General features: G+C 38.7%; 1 protein-coding gene across 1 annotated transcript; it reads right to left on the bottom strand.

Annotated features, from left to right (window-relative positions):
- Positions 1 to 306: 306 nt before the first annotated feature.
- DDIAS (DNA damage induced apoptosis suppressor) lies at positions 307 to 20,336 on the bottom strand. The gene is made up of 6 exons (XM_055320849.1): positions 20,255 to 20,336; positions 19,746 to 19,868; positions 10,329 to 10,457; positions 5,555 to 5,716; positions 4,220 to 4,337; positions 307 to 3,091 (listed from the first exon to the last, which is right to left on the bottom strand). The coding sequence occupies exons 3-6, from the start codon at positions 10,439 to 10,441 to the stop codon at positions 599 to 601; spliced, it is 2,886 nt and encodes a 961-aa protein (XP_055176824.1). The 5' UTR covers positions 10,442 to 10,457; positions 19,746 to 19,868; positions 20,255 to 20,336; the 3' UTR covers positions 307 to 598.
- Between the last annotated feature and the right edge of the window lie 72 nt (positions 20,337 to 20,408).

The following is a 20,408-nucleotide window of genomic DNA, read 5'->3' as shown; positions in this document are numbered from 1 at the left end:
GGCCCGACTTTCATTTTCGAAGTCCTAGCACGTAGCCCAGTATCTGGTATGAGGTAACCATTCAATAAATACTTACTAAATAAAATAACAATGGTTTCACATTTAACTTTAAACAGTAAGTTTTCATTTACCTTTCTTATCCTCAGCCCATAGATGTTGCTGGGTTAATTGAATCTCCATGAGACTACTGATCTCGTAGCTTTGTATCACAAACTCAGCATGGTGGTTGGCCCTAATACATAGCAGGCATTTTCTGAGCTGTGCAGAACAATTAAGACTTTAAGTTTTGGTTTGCAAAATCTTTATTTCTGAATGTAAATGTGATCTTAATAAATACTTTTAACAAGCAAAATTAACAATATCATTAACGGACAATCAACAATGTAAAATAAAGTGCCAAAGTATTTGAACGAGTGTATTCTGGATAAAATGCTGGGAAAAACAATGGCTTTACATTTTAAAAAGTACAACAATGCCTATTTTCTATTTGCTTCTGTTCGGGTTTTTACAACTTAACATTGCTTTCCATACCACGGGAGGCAAAAGCTTCCAAACAGACTTACCTTTACAAGCTTAGCAGTTGGGTTCAGGTGACTTTTTATGAAAATAATTCAGGAGACCAACTGCTTTTAGTCTCAGGCATGGAAGGTGGCCAATTTTCTGAAAATGGAAAGCAACACTGGACTTCTGAACAAGATCCAACTCCCAAACCCGAGTCTTTGGAAAGCCAGCCTGAATTCATTATTCGTTCGACACATTTCAGTTTCTTTCTTGGTAACTCTTTTTCATCAGGAGAATCACAGGCAGCAGAGCATTTCCTTAGACCCATTGCTTGGAATCCAAGAATTTCTGAAGGAAATACTTTTTTTGTGGTAGGAGGGATCCATTCATTATCACTTTCAGAACACTCAGCAATAAGACTATCGTTGAAAACCTCTGGTTGTATAATACCAGATTTAACAGGGCTTCTGAATTTCTGGCTGGGTGTCTTTACATTGTTTGGACAGCTAGGGGTGGCTTGCTGAGCATCATTTTCAGAGGAAATCTGTCTTTTTTTATAGCTAGCATCAAGATCCGTATAAAAGGCAAGTAAGTTTTTCAAAGTTCCTTTCATCTCATGAATTCTTGTTTGGTGGAATCCTGCAACTGGAGTTGACTGTGAACATGGAACAAAGTCTTGGCTATCTCCAAAATCATATTCTGAATCTGACTGAAAACGAGGTGGAGAAGAGCAGATTCTTGGGCACACAGAGGCAGATATGCTTTGTGAAGACAACTTCTGTGAAGACTGGTTGGAATTCTTAGGAAGTGATCTCAGTGAGAAATTTGATTCTGTACGATGACTTTCTGTCAAAGATTTTCCCCACTGTAGCAAAATGTTCTGTGACTTTTTGGCAATTTCTGTCGTAATGTCCATTTCTTTAGCACTATCATCAAAGAGATCGGCAGAAGCATTATAGCTACCTTCGTGACCAGTAGAAGAGTTCTGTGTTGAGTTATTGATACCTCCACAAGGCATTTCTTTCAGTGTATTTGTACTTCTATTTGGACTACTGCAAAGAGTTTCTAAAGGATATGTAAGTTTTCTGCAGATTGTAAAACTGTCACCTTGGTTCTTTGGCCACCTACAATGTTGTTTATTTTCTAAATTGCAAAGGTCAGAAACATTATTATATCTCCTTGAACACAAAGTTACCAACTTTTCATTCATTTCTGAAAGTGATTTTACTCCACATCTTTTGAAATATTTGCTATTGAGACAAGAATGGTCACTCTCTGAGGTAGTGTGCTTAAGTATAGTTTCAGCTTTATGTGATGGAATTCTGGTAGATTTAAGAGTACCTATTGTTTCTGAACCTTTTGAAGATGGAAACAGAGCTGACAGATAAGCATTTGGTGGCAAATATTCAGAAATATCACTTCCATTACTACTTATAGAAACAGCCTCCGCTGTGTCATTTGACTGTGACTCCTTCTGAACAGTAGGACTTGGATTTTCTTCACAGTTAGAAAGGACTTTGTTATAGCTTGCTTTGATTGTTGCTTGAGATAATCTTAAAGCTATAGGTGGTGTATGTAAGTCTCCAGTAGTTCTCTGGGAAGTCACAGATAACTTGCTGTGGTCTGCATGTAATCTATCGATGTCATTATCTAGATGACATTTTCTACTACTGGTATCTCTCTGGGTTATAGCAATTTCACTTTCGACAAATGCCAGAAACTCATTCAGGCTTTCAGAGAATGGCAGATCATCCCAAATCTCGGGGTCACAGTCCTGGGAACCACTAACTATCTCTTCATGTCTGAGTGATGAAGGTGGACAACATGTAGATCTCTTCTGAAGGCTAAAGGGGTTATCTAAATCATGATACTGGTGACATGTTAGCTCATGTGGGGAATACTTATTAATTTCCACAGCACTATGGAAGGATTTTTTATTACTTGACTCCAGGGGCTCTTGCATTTTCAAAGGGGAAAAATCAGAGTCAGTAACTCTGATTTCATGACTGCTAGTGACAGCACGGGGCTGATAAGCTTGTAAGTCAACTTCTTCACTCAATTTCTGTGCTGTGCTCTTTTTATCCATGTATGAAATAAGGCTCCAAGAACCCTGAAAGGCATCATGACACCTATTAGAACCAGTGGCCTCTGCAAAAGAGATGTGCTTTCTGTTCTGGTGAAGAGTATCAATGGCCTTGCTTTGTTCTAAAGCTGAAAAATCATTTGTTAGGTGTGAAAGAGTAGAAGTGAGTTCAAGTGATGCCTGCCGGAATCTTGAAAAATTATCTCTTCCATGGGACTTGAAAAAACAAGAACTGCTTTCAGGGCCACATATGCTGAGGGGATCACTATTTGTCTGTTCTAAAGCAAGTAAGTGGCTATTTGATGCCTGGGAGCTGCCATCAAGTTTCCTGGAATCAGAGAGTTGCAAAAGCTGATGGAAGTAGTCAATGACAGTCAAGCCTGCAACACCCAGGTCTGGTAGAACAACCTGGCAAGCTACTAATGCTTTAACTTCTCTCTTGCGGTCAGAGCACTGCTTTAAGAAGTTATTGGAATCTGAACCTTGTCCGTGTTGGTTTCCAAAATTCTGTGAAAGTAAATGAATTTAAATGACAATAAAAATTTTTTTCCTTTGTCTCAAAGGTGAAACAGGGACTTAACAGATTAAAATGGACACAATTATAACTCCTAGCCTCATAATTTCAATACCTGTAGTGTTATAGACAAAGTAGCATAAGGAATAGAAGTAAACCTTAGAGTAAACATTTCTAGTGTTGGGGGCTTTGGTAAAATTATTTAACTTCTCTGAATCTTAGTTCATTTATGTATAAAATAAGGATAAATATGCAGGACTATTGTATTATCAGTAACATGGAAAACTGCAGTGCTAAGCAAATAGTAGTTGCTCAATAGCACCTACTATTGTATTTCTCATTAGCTTCCAGAAACTTTGAATATTTAAGGAAAAGTTCTCACTCATTAAAAAAAAAGACAACAAAAACCAAAAACCAAAACCAAGCAAAAAAGGAAAAAAAAACCACCTAAGATTTTAACAACAAACTCTATAGCTCCTGATTTCACTGTTATTTTGAGTTTTTTCTCACTGTTCAGGTGTGGAATGCTATTCCCCCTTTTAAAACCTTGATTCAAGTGTGGGCAAAATTTCTCTTTGTTCCCTCTAGCATACATGAGACAGAAAACGATTATTCCTTCAGAGTCAGTATATTCTTAGAACTTCTACAATCACTTTTGTAATTATTTAAGGCCATTCTTCCTACTATTCTTAGAGTAACCAATACTCAGATACTTTGCTTTCCATGTTAGTGCTCTCTTCCTTTTACAGATGACAAAATCATACCATTAAAGAGTTGTTAAGTTTTATTACTGCATTTAAACAAAATTTGGAAAGTGAAATAAATACCAAATATCAAAACAAAATATCTAATATTCTGACTTTAAAATAAATTTAAATAAACTTATTTAAACAAATAAATTTAGATTTTTAAAACTCTGAAAACATTTGAACTGAGCTCTTCTGACTTGAAAGAGGAAGCTCTCACACATGGTATTTTAACAGAGCCTATTTTTATACAGTTTAAAGTGCTTCTACAGACCCTCATATTTATGACTCCTAAAGACTATTCTGAAAATTCAAATCATTTTATTACAATGGAAATGCTAACAGAATATTAAAAAGAAAGCTAGTCTCAATTACCGTCACTCCAAAAATAAAACTTTGTCCAACAAAGCAAATTTCAACTGCTTTAGTTAACAGATTATGAATTGCATCACGGTCCAGTGTTTCTGAAATCTCATCAGGATCTTGAATGTACCTTGGAGAGAAAATTAAAAATGTGAAGACAAAAGCTTTGAAATTTTAACTTGCCATACAATTAGTCTGATAATGCAGCATAAACCTTTTGAGTTACATATAGAAAAAAAAGGCTCAAAGCAGATGCCTTCCGAGTAATCAGGCTCAACATTTATTCCAATAGTGGCAAAGAAGTAGTGGTGGGATCTCTAGCCCTCAAAGCAGAAGGAAGTCTTTCCTCCCTTGGTAATCAGTTTGCTCTCAACTACAAGGAAATGGACAGAGATTTCCTCTGTCAAGTAATTAGGGGAAGAGGGTAGAAGACTTAAGGAAAGAAAAAGCTTTAATTGCTTATGTCATTCTTATATCTCAGGATACCTTAATAGGTGAAACTATGCAGATGAAGTTGTGATACAAGTGAAATGACAAAATTTCAACCTCTGACATGCAAATTATTATTATTTTTAAAAAGATTTTATTCATTTATTCATGAGAGACACACAGAGAGAGAGAGGCAGAGACACAGGCAGAGGGAGAAGCAGGCTCCATGCAAGGAGCCCGATGTGGGACTCGATCCTGGGAATCCAGGATCACGCCCTGGGCTGAAGGCAGGAGCCAAACCACTGAGCCAGCCAGGGATCCCCTGATACACAAATTATTCCCTCAATAGCTTCTTCTATCTCAAGGACTTTAGCTACTGGAATGTTAACCTCGATTTAGATATTCCTTTAATTTGAAACAATTTTACTTTCTTTTCTTTTTTTTTTTTTAAGATTTTTATTTTATTTATTCATAGAGACAGAGAGAGAGAGAAAGAGGCAGAGACACAGGCAGAGGGAGAAGCAGGCACCACACAGAGAGCCTGACATGGGACTCGATCATGAGTCTCCAGAATCACGCCCTGGGCTGCAGGCGGCGCTAAACCGCTGCGCCACGGGGGCTGCCCACAATTTTACTTTCTTATCCTTTATTTCTCTAATCTAGATTAGAGTATTGTAAACTAATATTTTTATTACATCTTAATATGCCTTGAATAAAAGGAGCTTAGTTAAACATCATCACAGTATGTAATCAGGAAATGAACACCTTTCTATTTAATTATCTTTTAAAAGGAATTGATAATCTGAGGTCAAGTGATCATCTTTTAACTAAATGCATATTACCTTAAAAACATGTATCTTCAAATTCTACTGATAAGCTAAAGAAGCTGGGTGGGGGAAATGCTTTGAATATTCTTACCTGTGCAAACCATTGGCTGTAAGACCAAAAAATGCATCTAAGCAGCTTCCAAATACAGTAATGACAAACAAGTTGTTTGAGTCTGCAATTTTTAAGGAAAGTTTGTATCTGTAACTGACATTTTCAGCTTTACCAGTAGAGCCACATTTTGGACAATGAGACCTAGAAGAGTGGAGAGAAAAAAAGTAGAGATGTTCACTAATTTTTTTTATACAATAGAAAACAAATTTGGAAAAGTAAACATTAAAAATAATATTTTGTATACAAAAGTACTTATATAACATATTCTTAAATGACTTCAGGTCAACATCTTTTGAATTTCTCTATTTATAACAACTACTTTTACTCACTTAAGTTTAGCACCAAATAGAAAACAGAAGGGGTGCCTGGCTGGCTCAGTTGGTAAAGCATGCAACTCCAGATCTCAGGGTAGTGAATTTGAGCCACACAGTGGGCATGGAGCTACTTTAAAAAAGCAGAGAAATAATGAAGAAAAATTGCGTGCAGGAGAGAGAGAGAAGGAAGGTAAGAGGGAGACAGAAAGGGAAAGGAGATGTTCTTATTAGGTAGCTAAATTACCCTTAACAAATTGAGGTATATTATACTCTGGAATTGGGAGGCAAAGAAAACAATGAAGTGAGCATCACACCAACAGAAGACCTGATGTTTACTGTTTATCTTTTGTTAAGAAAACAGTATCTATTTTTTTAAAGAAACAAAAAATACCCCCCAAAAACCAAAAAATAGTATTTGATAAGAGAATAATGAATTATCTTGAAACATTTAATAAATATTGATAAATATCTAGTTTTATTTTTCTCACCAATATAAGAATAATCTAACAATATAAGAATCAAAGAAGAACACTTACTTCTTTGGAATATGCTGAGAATTTATTAGGTTACCAATATTAGGTGTGAAATATCTTTTTTAACTTGTTTTTAAGGGAGAATTTTTTGTCAAAAACTACTGTGGTCCACTCTAACTCTATTATGTACTAGTTGTCTGGTCTTGAGTTACTAAATCACTTAAACCTTATTTCTTTAATCTGTAAAAAACGGGGTTGAGGAATAAAATGTGACAAAGCATAAAAAAGAAAATAAAGAGGGGCGTGTGGGGTGGCACAGTCAACTGAGCACGGGACTCGATTTCAGCTCAGGTTATGATCTCTGGGTGGCGAGATGAAGCCCTGAGTTGGGCTCCAGGCTCACCATGAAGTCCATATGAGATTTTCTTTCCTTCTCCCTTTGTTCCTACCCCAACTTGTCCAAGTGTGAGCTCTGTCTCTCAGTAAATTCTTAAAAAGAAAAAGAAAAAGAAAAAAAAAAAAAAAGGAAAGAAAGGATCTAGTGCAGGTCTTGCCAAATTAATAAATGTCAGTCGGCTTCCTCTTCATAATATTAAATACTGTGATGATTACTGTCATTTCTACTTAGTGTTCCCCTCTTTTCTTGTTTGCAATGTCTTATAACTGATAGCCATCTTTCAGGTTTTTAATTTAGCAAACTGACCTTAATACATCTTATGGTAATGGTCAATCCAGGACTTTATTCTTCCTTCATGTTCTAATAACTGGGGTTAAAAATGAGCCACAAAATGCTAATAGAAAATAATGTTAGAAATAGTCAGTCATATAATTTTGATTATTGCCAGAAAGCCACTAGGGGGAGCCTAAAATCCATAGCTCACAAGGTGACTATTTTGAACAAAGGTTAATCCTTTGTCTAAGTTACTGGTTTACTCACCATCACTACAGCTGTGTTAATTTATTATTTTTTTCCCCCCACATTGAAAATGGCTCTGTGCCAATCCATTCATCTAACCTTATCTTACATTCAGGTCTAATGAAAAATTCCTAGCAAATCTTAGAAAAATATGTATCAGCATTTTGTAGTTTACAAATGTTTTCAAGCAACCCAGGGGATTTGTATCCATATTAAAGTTTAAAAAGATCTAGTCTATTACTCCATACTAACATTTATTTATTTTAATCCAGCTTTGTTCTTAGATTATACATATTCATCATATTAAATATTATAAAGATAATACAAATATTTTAAAGAATATAAAATATAGTGTGTATATACATTAATACTAATAAACCTAGTTTTTATTAGACTATCATAGGTACTCTCTATTTGCAAGATAGTTTATAATTAGCCTTTTAGTTCTTAGAGTTGTCATAAGACATCATTGAGGGAAAAATTGCAGGCCAGGAACTGAAATCCTTAGATCTGGGTCATAAAATTCACCCCAATTGCTCCATTTGTAAATGGGGGGAAATAATTTGTTTACTTTGTTAAAACAGATTCTGATTCATTAAGTTTGGGACAAAGCCCAAGATTCTGCATTTTTAACAAGTTCCCAGGTGATACTGATATATCTCTTCTCAGACCACATTTTGAGAAGGGTAGAGACAACACATTCAAATCACAGTCCCAATTTAACTTCTGGAGGCACCCCTATTTTCCAAAATGTCATTTGTTACGAAGTAGCAGTTTTCAAATTTTTTGGTCTCAGGATCCTTTATATTCTTAAAAACTATTGAGAACACCAGAGAGCTTTTGTCTATGTGGCTAATATTTATCTTTGTTTTTAACTGAATATGAGAAATTAAATGAAAGAAATTAAGAAATCTAAAAAAATATCTATTAATTCTCTCAAATAATAGATCCATTGCATGGTTAACCAAAAAACCTATTTTTATGAAAAATAACTATGTGTTTCAAAACAAAAAAATTAGTGTCAAGAGTGGCATTGTTTTATAGTTTGCAAATCTCTTTAAAGTCTGACTTAATAACTACAGTTAGATCCTCGTATTTCCTTCTCAGTTCAATCTGTTGTAATATAACACGTTATGTAGCTTCTGGAAAAATTCACTATGTGCTTTTAAGATAATGAGAGTGAAAAGGCCTTCGTTGAAGGTAGACACTTAACTGACTGAGCCAGCCAGGTACCCCAGAGAAAGTATTTTTAAGGAACTCCAACCCTAACCCTCATTGTACTTTAAAAATCAAAGAATCTTAGTGTTTCAGGTATAGTTGGCCTGAATCTTAGCACCACAATAAAGTATTGTGTCAAGCTACTGAAAGGTACAGAGATTTCTGTAATAGTCCCTGTTCTGAAGGAATTTATTTATTAAAAAAGTAACCTAGGTATCATGTGAAAATAAACAAATAATAAACAAAAAAAAAATCCTACATCATTCTAGGGATATCCCAGAAGTGAACAAAGTTTTTCCATAAGGATTGGGATTTATTCTCAAGAAGCTATTTTTCTCCTCTAAAGCAGGTACATACCAAAGACTTGGAGGTAATCTGAAACCTCCCTCTGGCACTAGAGGATCACCAGACAATTGTCACCAGACAATTCTATTCTGGACCAACCCAAGAGAATCTGTCCTGGTATGGTGTTTTTGTTTGTTGGTTTGTTAAGTAATTTATAACTTTTATGTAATCTAGTTCTACAACTGATTAAACAAAAGTACAATTCTGGGGGATCCCTGGGTGGCGCAGCAGTTTGGCGCCTGCCTTTGGCCCAGGGCACGATCCTGGAGACCTGGGATCGAGTCCCAGGTCGGGCTCCCGGTGCATGGAGCCTGCTTCTCCCTCTGCCTGTGTCTCTGCCTCTCTCTCTCTCCCTGTGTGACTATCATAAATAAATAAAAATTAAAAAAAAAAAAGTACAATTCTGTCTGGAGGCACTTTTACCTTCAGCACATTGGGCAAGCTTTTCTCTGGGATGAATTCTCTGATGTCTAAGGAGCTCTGAACTCCACCTGTACGCTTTCCCACATTCTTTACATAGTAAAGGTTTCTCGTCACTGTGAATTCTCAGATGCTGACTTAGATATGAATGCTGACTGAAGGTCTTCCCACACTCATTATACTCATAGGGCTTCTCTCCTGAATGAATCCTCTGATGCTAAATGAGGTTTGAGCTCTAGTTGAAGCTTTTCCTAAAGTTGCTATACTTAAAGGGATTTTTTCCAGAATGAATTCTTTGGTGGATTATAAGGTGTGAGTTATAAATGAAGACTTTACCACATTCACATTTATGGTCTTCCTCCCTGTGGGAGTTTTCTTATGGGTGATAATCAACTGCCTGAAACCTTTCCCCTGGGCTGGGGACTGCCTCAGTCTCTCCATTTTGGGATTTCTCCGTTGCTGCTCCAAAGTGCCCTCAACTTCAGAGGCAGTTTCAAATGTAGAGATGCTGAGTTTTTCTGAGAACACCTGTGATTCCACTTCAGTAATGAGTGGTTGTGGCAGTGAACCTTTGTCCCCGGACTCTGGATCATCTTCACTCTCATGGAAAGGCTGGGTCTCCATGCTTGGTGCCTCCTGGAGTGCTCCCGGAGGTCATCAGGCACCACTTAGCCAGTGTGGAACCAAAACTCCCAAGGAGACTTAGAGACCCTCTTCAGAGTCAGCATTAAGATGAAGGAAGAATAGCTAGAGCTTTGTTCAGGGCTTGAGGGCAGAAAAGGCAAAGGCAGAAACATACACTGTTCTACTTGGCCTGAGAGAGATCTGAACTTGGCAATTCCCCCTACTGCTGCCCCTCTGTCCAGCCTGAAGGCCAATGCTCTGGCTCCCACACGTAGTCCTGGTTTATCAAGTCCTTTCCCCAAAAGCCCCAGCACAGTTACAGTCTCCTTTCTACTCTTGGGATGGTGTCTGGTGGTGAATTTAATCCTTATTTGCCCTTGAGCAGTAGGAAAACTAGTGTACACATGTATTTCCTCTCTCACGTTTACAGGCTTTACTTTTACCTTTTGGAGACCAGGATTATCCGAGAGAAGCACTTCTGACATGAAGGATAGATAAAATTGGAATTCTGGAGAGCAAGAACTGAGGCCAGAAGAAACTTTCTTCCTCTGTTCATGTGTCCTCACTATGGCCTACAAAAAACAGAAGAGCCACAGGATGAACAGCACATCTTCAAATGTACATACATTATTTATTTCTTAGGAAAACAACTTAGCCTCCACTATAAAATGAACAGATGTCTATTCGCTTTTGTGGTATCAATGTATTGGAAAACATTTTATTTTTCTGCCTAATTAAAAGTATTAACAAGGGGCAACCTGAGTGGCTCAGTCGGTCAAGCTAATCGTCTGCCTCCAACTCAGGTCATGATCTCGGAGTCCGGGGATTGAGCCCACATCCCTGCATCAGGCTCCCTGCTCAGTGGGGAGTCTGCTTTTGCTTTTCCCTCTGCCCTTCCCCCTGCTCGTGCTCTCTCTCTCTCTCTGCTCTGAAATAAAATCTCCTAAAAAAGCATTAACAGTAAGAAAATAAGATTTATTTATTTTTTAATTTTTATTTATTTATGATAGTCACAGAAAGAGAGAGAGAGAGAGAGAGGCAGAGACATAGGCAGAGGGAGAAGCAGGCTCCATGCACCGGGAGCCCGACATGGGATTCGATCCCGGGTCTCCAGGATCGCGCCCTGGACCAAAGGCAGGCGCTAAACCGCTGCGCCACCCAGGGATCCCAGAAAATAAGATTTAAAACAGAGTAGCTCAAACAAATATTCTGTTTTTGAATAAACGTTGTATTCCAGTAATTCAGGAATGACATCAGTTAGCCCTTTTCACATCTTTAGAAGAGCTATAAGAACTTGTTTCTTCCATTAACAGGAAGGAATGTAAATAAACTTACGTGATTCTTTTAAAGAAACTAAATTGGGTAATGGTTCTTTTAGGCTGAAAAAAAATCACTTTATTAGATTTCAGTATATATATTTCTACACAGCTTAAAGGAAAAAAGAGACAATTCTTCTGCAAACAGAAAAATAAAAATGTTACATGGTCAACAAAGAGTATAAAGTGCTTTAAGATCCTTGTATAAAACAGAGAAGCAGAACAATAGCAACGTTCTCTCTCTTTTAAGATTTATTTATTTATTATTCATGATAGACACAGAGACACACACACACACACACACACACACAGAGAGAGAGAGAGAGAGAGAGAGAGAGAGAAAGACAGAGACACAGGAGGAGGGAGAAGCAGGCTCCATGCTGGGAGCCCGACGCGGGACTCGATGATCCTGGGACTCCAGGATTGCGCCCTGGGCCAAAGGCAGGCGCCAAACCGCTGAGCCACCCAGGAATCCCCAATGTTCTCCTCTTTTTAACTTTCTGTTGCTTTTCTCTTTGCCTAGAGTGTTCTTCAAATAGTTGGTTCATTCTCATCCTTAATGTTACCCCTTAGAACATGTTTCCTTTTAGTTTTTATGACATCACCCATTTCATTCTTTTATAGTACCAATCCTGCTTGTGATATTTCCAACCATGAAAATGCATGTATCAATGTATCATCTTACCTATTTTTGTTTGTTCTACCCCTACCCCTAGTCTGACATTGTCAAACTTGTGTTCTACTATATACCCCAGTGCTTAGCACAAAGTATGTTCTTAATCAACGTTCACTGAATAAATAATAAACTCTAAGCAGAATTTTGCAACTTCAGAAAAAATTTTGTAAGAGTAGGTATATACATCATAATAGGGTTTCCCTTTTTCATTTAAAGCTCCCCCCTCTTTTAAAGATTTCATTTATTTATTCAAGGGAGACAAAGAGAGAGAGGCAGAGACATAGTCAGAGAGAGAAGCAGGTTCCTCAAGGGAAGTCCCATGTGGAACTTAATTTTCAGACCCTGGGATCATGCCCTGAGCTGAAGGCAGACGCTCAACTGCTGAGCCACCCAGTCATCCCTAAAGCCCCCTTTAAAAAGCCTTCCTCGGGGATCCCTGGGTGGCTCAGTGGTTTAGCGCCTGCCTTTGGCCCAGGGCATGATCCTGGAGTCCTGGGATCGAGTCCCACATCAGGTTCCCTGCATGAGTCTGCTTCTCTCTCTGCCTCTCTCTCTCTCTCTCTCTCTGTGTGTGTGTCTCTCTCATGAATAAATAAAAATCTTAAAAAAAATAAAAAAAATAAAAAGCCTTTTATTAACCAAAAGATGTCTAATCATTTGGTTTGTCTAGTCATTTCCATTTGGCTTTATTCTTCCTAAGGCCTTTTTTCTCAATTCTTCCTCTTATTCTTTATGTGTTAGGAATTTATGCTAAAGAGAACACACACAAAAAAATCTGAGTTGGGGGATCCCTGGGTGGCTCAGCGGTTTAGCGCCTGCCTTTGGCCCAGGGCATGATCCTGGAGTCCCCGGACTGAGTCTCACGTCAGGCTCCCTGCATGGAGCCTGGTTCTCCCTCTGCCTGTGTCTCTGCCTCTCTCTCTCTCTCTGTCTCTCATGAATAAAATCTTAAAAAAAAAAATCTGAGTTGAATCCCTTATTCTCTTTCTTACCTATACTACTCCCCCACTACAATATGTTTTACATTTCTCTGCCTTTGCTTCTTTTCCTTCTTCCTTCTGTCTAAAATGTTCTTTTACTTTACTGACTAATGTTTATTTTCTAAGAAGTCTTCTCTGAAGCTTTCTTCTCCAGGAAGCTTTCCCAGCCTAAGGACTCTACTTTTTAATTTGGTACTTAGCACATCATAGTAAACTTATGTGTTTAATGTTTTCTCCTGGAACCAGAGTAAGATCTTAGAGGGACCATCTCATTATATCCCCATGGCTAATCTCTGCTGAGATTAAAAACTGTCGATCTGAACATCAGCAGTCAACGTCCTTCCAGATTTTCAGCTTTCCTCTTCTTAAGCCAGTTTTACCATATACCATTAAATATAAAACACAATTTGGGACGCCTGGGTGGGTCAGCAGTTGAGCATCTGCCTTTGGCCCAGGGCATGATCCTGGAGTTCTGGGATTGAGTCCCACATCGGGCTCCCTGCATGGAGCCTGCTTCTCTCTCTGCCTCTCTCTTTAAAACAAAAACAAAACAACCCACTATTTTACCAAATCATAAAATAATCATAATTGGATATACATCAGAGTGCACAGTGTTTTCATATCTAGTACTTTATTTAAAACTTATCTTAATCATTCAAATTATATCCTCATTTGTTTTTTTCCCCTTAATTGCAATCATATAATGAGCAGAGACTATCTTCTCTAGGGCTCTAAACTAGAATTTTTTATTGTATCACAACTATATAGGCATGCACCAAATTATATTCTTTACACAACTGTTATCAAATTCAAACTTTAGGAAATGGATTAAGCCTTAAAGATAACTAGGACACTGATAAATTTGTAGGTGAAACAATGAAAAATAAAATGCTTACTGTCTAATTGGGAAGCTCACCAACAAACAAAAAACACAAGCAGAAATATTTAATTTCTAAATTAATTGTGCAAGCACTAATTGCTGTATTTTTAAAGTTGGTTAAATTGTCTTTATATAAGGGTCTATTGCCCTCTGGTGGATCAAAGTATGTCTAAAAAACTAAGTATTTACAACTTAATGGCAAATTTGAGAACTAAAATGAAAAAGGTCAGTAAACTGTTTTTACTATTTGTTTCACCTGGTAACCCCCCCAAAAATGGCAAAAAGGCTTCTCATTGTCTGGTGGACAAAAATCCAAGAAGATCCTTTCAGGAAGTCACTGTTCTTTTTGCTGCTTTCATAATATTTCCTTTATGACATTTATCATCTAGTTTATCTCTCCACTGCTTGACTTGTACTGTGGTGACTTCACGTTTGATGGAGAACTGAAGGATCAGGAATAAGTAAATATCAAAGTTACAGGGATGCCTGGGTGGCTCAGCGGTTAAGCATCTGCCTTTGGCTCTGGGCGTGATCCTGGGGTCCCAGGATTGAGTCTCATATCCGGCTCCCTGCATGGAGTCTGCTTCTCCCTCTGCCTGTGTCTCTGCCTCTCTCTCTCTGTCTCTCATGAATAAATAAATTAAGATCTTAAGAAAAAAAAAAGTTACAAAACCTTACAATTACAATGACCTGGAAACAATTTCATATGTAGTATCTCCTGCAATGTATCTTTCTTCTTGATTTTATTGGGAAGGATGGTAATACAGCATTTCATTTCTTTGGCTCCATCACAGCCAGCAAATCATATTCCAATTCAATTTATCAGTTATTTGTTGTGCAGCTGCTAAATATCAGGTATTGGGGATAAGTGATGGGAAAAATAAGACAATCACATGAAAAAATTTTACTGAAAACGTGGCAGATTCTATAAAAGAAATGTACACAATGCCATGAGAAAATATAAGGGGACTGAGTCTTAGCTTGGAAGAGTGGGGAGAGAATAGTTATGCAAATACATAATCTTTCGCAGTTATCGGATTAAAGGTGATTTTTATTTTCTTTGTATGTTTAAAGTATTTTGAAGATGTATTACATTTACACTTTAAAAAAATCAATAAATATAATAAAAATACTAGGTAGGGAACTTAGAAATAACATACAAAGAAAACTTTGGGTCCTCTCAATCTCTAACACCTAAAAGTATAAACAAGGAGATTAAGATAGAGGGGGAGAAAAATGTGTTAGGGTAGGTTGATGGGAACTAATTAGGGGCTCAGTAGGCTTTTGTTTTGAAGGCCCAGAGATTTCCCAGGAATGTCCGAGAATGAAGAAGATTCTGACTTATATTTATTAAAATATGTGGGGTCCAGTATTTAACATGGAATACTTGCTTTCTCTTTCTAGTCAAGCTATATGGGGATCTAAATCATATCCAAAGACACTTTACTAATATATCATGAAAAATTACAGCACAGGAAGGACACATTTTAAGCCCATGTTTTCTTTTGGGTATGACTATATGTTAAGCCAAATTATAGAGAAAGTTGTTTGAAGAAGGGGTATTAGGTTAATCAAATATTTTAATGGAATCAGGCTAATATAGCTAGTGCATCCTTTTCACACGAAAGATAGTTTTTTTTGTTTGTTTTTTCACGAAAGATAGTTTTGTCGGTGGGCCCAACTCATTGATTACCACCCATTTTCATACTAGCCCAGTGGTTCTCTTTTAGAGTCTATCAAAATCACCTGGAGGGCCTGATAAAATGGACTTCTACGTCCTAACCTGAGTTCTGATTCAGTAAATTTGGGACGAGGGCCAGAGAATTTGCATGTCTCACAAGTTCCCAGATAATGTTTATGTTGCCAACACTTGAAAATCACTGGCCTAGCCAGTTAGGCTGTCTGATGGTGACCAACATTTGTGATTAATGCAGTTATAGTTAAACTATAAAGCCTGAGAGCATTACAGTCTTTTAGATTACTTTGTAAATCTTTGGTCTACTATCTGGGGTCGTTTCGGCTTACCTTCTTCACTACCAATTTCCTAGTTGGCACCTTAATATGAAAAAACATGCCCCTATTATATGCACACACACTGACGTAATTTTTTTCTCCTTCGGGCTAGACTAGAAAATCTAGAATAATCCCATCCAGAAAAATTTAAATGTTTAACATTCTTGGGGGACACAAATTCCTGTTCTGTTTAAAGTCCTTTTACCTGGACCAAGAATCAAATTGACATGAGACAGATTAACAAGAAAATCAAATTTAATAGCATGCATACATACAGGGAATCCACAGACTTGAAAATTCCAAAGACACTCAGACAAAATAAGGTATATATATGTCATCCCAAACTAAATAGAAGTGGGTAGGGGTCCAGGACTTCCAAAGGAAGACATGCAATCCTCAGAAAAAATAAAAAAAAGTAAATGTTTGGTAAACAAATGTTTGCGGGGGCCATTCAAAAACAATGGGAATAAGAGGGGATTTTTTTTTTTAATTTGTATTTATTTATGATAGCCACAGAGAGAGAGAGAGAGGCAGAGACACAGGCAGAGGGAGAAGCAGGCTCCATGCACCGGGAGCCTGACGTGGGATTCGATCCTGGGTCTCCAGGATCGCGCCCTGGGCCAAAGGCAGGCGCCAAACCGCTGCGCCACCCAGGGATCCCATAAGAGGGGATTTTGATCATAAGGCCTTGCTAGGTTTCTCCTGTCTACCTTACTTTACTATTTATCATAATATAGTTATCTGTGATGATAGCTCTCTTCTTGCATGAGGTCTTCTATCTAAATGCTTTTTTAGACAGTCGGCGGGCAGGGGGTGGGGCTGCAGAAAAGCTTTTCCTGAATCTGCTGGGTTTTGATTGCTTTTAACTCAAAACAATCTTCATGTCAGAGTGGCCAATCTTAGGGCAGCCTCCCAAAACCGTTCTTGCTATGCAAGAAAATCTGTCACCTTGCTACTCTCAGATTTCCTGTTTTATATTGTACAGGCTGTATTATATTTTGAGCTGTTTACTTAATGGTTTACCCCCAAGGGTGCATACTTTGTCTAAGTTTTCTAAAAGTAGTCATAACAAATCCTTGAGAAATGATTTACTGACATAACGTGAAAATTCTAGACAGAGATGAGAAAGCAGGAGACAGAAAATTAAACAAAAAACGAAACCTCTTTTATTTGCAGAAATATTGGTGAAAAATACTTTTAAAATACCACCCAAGACAGGTAGCTGGCTAGCTTAGAGCATGTGACTTTTTTTTTTTTTTTAAAGATTTTATCCATTTATTAATGACGGACACAGAAAGAGAGAGGCAGAGAGAGAAGCAGGCTCCATGCAGGGACTCCAGGATAAGGCCCTGAGCTGAAGGCAGACACTTAACCGCTGAACCATCAGGGGATCCAGAGCATGCGACTCTTCATCTCATGAGTTCAAGCCCCATGTTGGGTGTGGAGCCTACTTGAATTAAAAAAAAAAAAAAAAAAATCCTTTAACAATAAAAAACCCCCAAGACACCACCCAGGAAACTCTTGGTGAATACAACACAGTTTGTCCATTGAGTTTATGATAGATGAAGTACTATTTTAGGGATAGGGAGGGTGACAGAATTACAGATAGAAAACACAGGCTCTTGTGTTCAAGAAATTTATAAACTGTTGGCTAAGACAATGTGTAACTACTAAGGAAGTGACATTAAGGCACATACAATATCTGCAAGCTCCAGACTTCCACATGGAGGAGACAGTTATAGACAGCCATTATTTTGATGTTTTATAGACACCTCAAGTTTTAATATGTAAAAAACCTGAATTCTTAGTTTCCTTTCAAACTTCTTTGTAGAGGCTGCTTTTAGACAACAGGCTTGAGCAATGTAATGCAGAGCAAGGCAAAAGGGCCTACGGTGACCACCTGCCTGAATACAGACAGGAGACCTACTTCAAAATATCCATAGGCCCTAAACAGATCAATGGGCTACTTACAGCAGGCACAGTTACCAAAAAAAGGGAAAATTCCCTATGTTGCCATACCTCTTTATCTTCCCTTTTAGATACAGCCCTACTCATGCTCTCCTGTCAGTCTCACCTTTGCTGTCCTGCCCATCACTCCCTTGAGGTATATTCAATAAACTATCTCCTTTGTGCTGCCTTGGGTGAATCCTTTCACCACCCATGCCACTGGTTTTCACTCAATCACTGCCCCACATTTGGGGCCCCCATTCAATCGAACAGACAGCACATTCTTTTCTTGAAATTTTCTCCATGTCAGCAAATAGAACTATTCTCCAACCAGTTAAGTCAGGTCAGATACTTAGGAATCATCTTTCATTTCTTTTTCCCTCAAGTCTCACATTATACTCATCTGTATGTCCTTCTATTTCCAAATCTAAGAACCACTGTCCACTTTTCCCACATATGTTCTGCTACTACGTAATCCAAACATCATCACCTGTTGCTTCTGCTGCCCCATTAGCTTCCTAACTGCAAGATCTGGTCCCTGCCCATCTCTCAAGGCTCATCTCATCACCTATCCTTTCTGAATACCTTCCAGCAGCACAGATCTTTCCTTAGGTTTTTGAGCACTCAGATGACAACTTCTTCCCTGGCTTAGCAGGCCTTTGTACAATCTATTCATTCTGGAATGTTCTTCATTTTCTTTACTGCATGGCTGGATCATTCTCATCTTTTAGGCCTTGCTTTAAGAGTCAACTCTTGTGTTAGAAAAAAAGCCACAGGCCCCAAATGAAGTCATTTGCAGAGTCCCCAAACTGGGGCTAACTACTAATCTAACTGCAGTTTCAACTTCCCCCAGAAATATAGTCTTAACTGGTCAATAAGGAATTTTCTGGATCAGTGCCAACAAGAGCTCTCTCCATCTCAGAAAGGCAATCTGCCTAAGACTCCTTGCCCTTCCCCCAAAGGAAGACTGACCTTGCCCAGAACAATCCTTTTCTTTTGCTAATAACTTCCTTGCCCTACTTTCTTTCCTATAAAAACCTATTTTGTATGACTCTTTGGAGCGCTCTTTTATTTGCTAGATAAGATGTTGTCTGAATCATTTAATAAAGCTAACTTGATCTTCAAATTTACTTGGTCAAACTTTGTTTTTCAAGACTTGAGAGAGGCCATCTGAAACGAGCCTAACTCAGTTTCCCCTTCTATTCTTAACTCCACCTATAAGAGTTAAGTTCCATTTGGTGAGGAATCTAACTTGTTCAGCTATTGTAATCCCAGTACCTAGTAATTCTTGGCAGAGGGAGGCACTTACAACTATCTTCAGGGCTCAAGGACTGCCTGGGTGGCTCAGTGTTTAGCGCTGCCTTCAGCCCAAGGCATGATCCTGGAGATCTGGGATCAAGTGCCGCGTCGGGCTCGCTGCATGGAGCTTGCTTTTCCCTCTGCCTGTGTCTCTGCCTCTCTGTGTCTCTCATGAATAAATAAATAAAATCTTAAAACAAAAAACAAAAAACAACAACAACAAAAAAAAAAACCTCTCTGCAGGATAGTGGTGCCTGGGTGGCTCAGTCAGTTAAGTGTATGCCTTCCACTTGGGTCATGATCTGGAGTGCTGGGATGGAGCCCCCATCAGACTCCTTGCTCAGCGAGGAGCCTGCTTCTCCCTCTCCTTGTGCGTTCTCTCAAATAAATAAGTCAAAACAATATCCAAACTATCTGCTATCACTAACTACTAGGTACTTTGTGACCCAATTTTGCAGGGTGCAGAAAGGCTTCCTGAGTTAAAAGACAATAAAACTGAAACTTAAGGAATGAGTATGAATTGGCCAGGTTAGAAGAGGTCTGGAGGTGAGGTGAGATGGTGGATTTGAGGAACTCAAAAAGACTTTTCATAGGGCTGGAGCCTAGGGCTCCAAATATGGAGAGGCAGGCAAAGGCTAGCAAGAAGGGCCCTGTAAAATATGTGAAGAAGGTTAGGCTTACCTTGAGGGCAAACAGGAGGCAAGTAAAGATTTTAAACCGGGAGTGCTCTGGCCAGATCTGCGACTTACCATATAGCCTGGCAATGTGGAGACTGGATTGGAAAGTAACACGAAGCAAGAGCCAGCTGGGAGGCTGGAGACTGTGGAGCTATGGAGAAGTCACGGTGTTCCAAGTGGCCCACAAGTGGAGGACTGTGTGGATTTGAGATATAATGACTGGCTGAGTATAAGATAGGCAAGGAATGTAGAACAATTTCAAGTTTCCGATTTGAGCACACTGACAAAACCCTCTTCCCTCTAGGTCACAAAGCAATGTGGAAAAGACCCTTTTCAGCACTCAATTACTCAGCAAAGCCTGCTAAAGCCGCATCTCTGAGCACCTCAAAACCCGGATAGCGCTCTTCCTTTGTATTATCGGTTCCAGAGGCTCACCCTCATGTAGCTCGCTGGCCAGGCAAATGTGGAGGAAACGCTCGCTGAACTGTATCAACAGCCCTGCCTAATTCTAAATGACGGACCTTTTCCCCTCTTTACTCTCATGACCACCCTTCTGCAGAAAGAGACTAACTCCTCCTCACCTGAGGCACACGACCGAGACTCGTCCGCGCGACGCTCCGCGGTGCCGACCGCTGGGACGCGGCGACGAATCAAGCTTCCAGCCGAAACTCCCGCGTCCTTTTCCGCCGGAAGTGACGCTTGGGCAGTGGTTGCTCACAGCCAATCAGAAGAAGG

This window comes from Nyctereutes procyonoides, unplaced genomic scaffold (assembly GCF_905146905.1).
Source record: "Nyctereutes procyonoides isolate TBG_1078 unplaced genomic scaffold, NYPRO_anot_genome, whole genome shotgun sequence".
Classification (NCBI taxonomy): Eukaryota; Metazoa; Chordata; class Mammalia; order Carnivora; family Canidae; genus Nyctereutes; species Nyctereutes procyonoides.
Note: the sequence above shows the minus strand (reverse complement) of the source record. Positions and strands in the feature narration are given on the sequence as shown.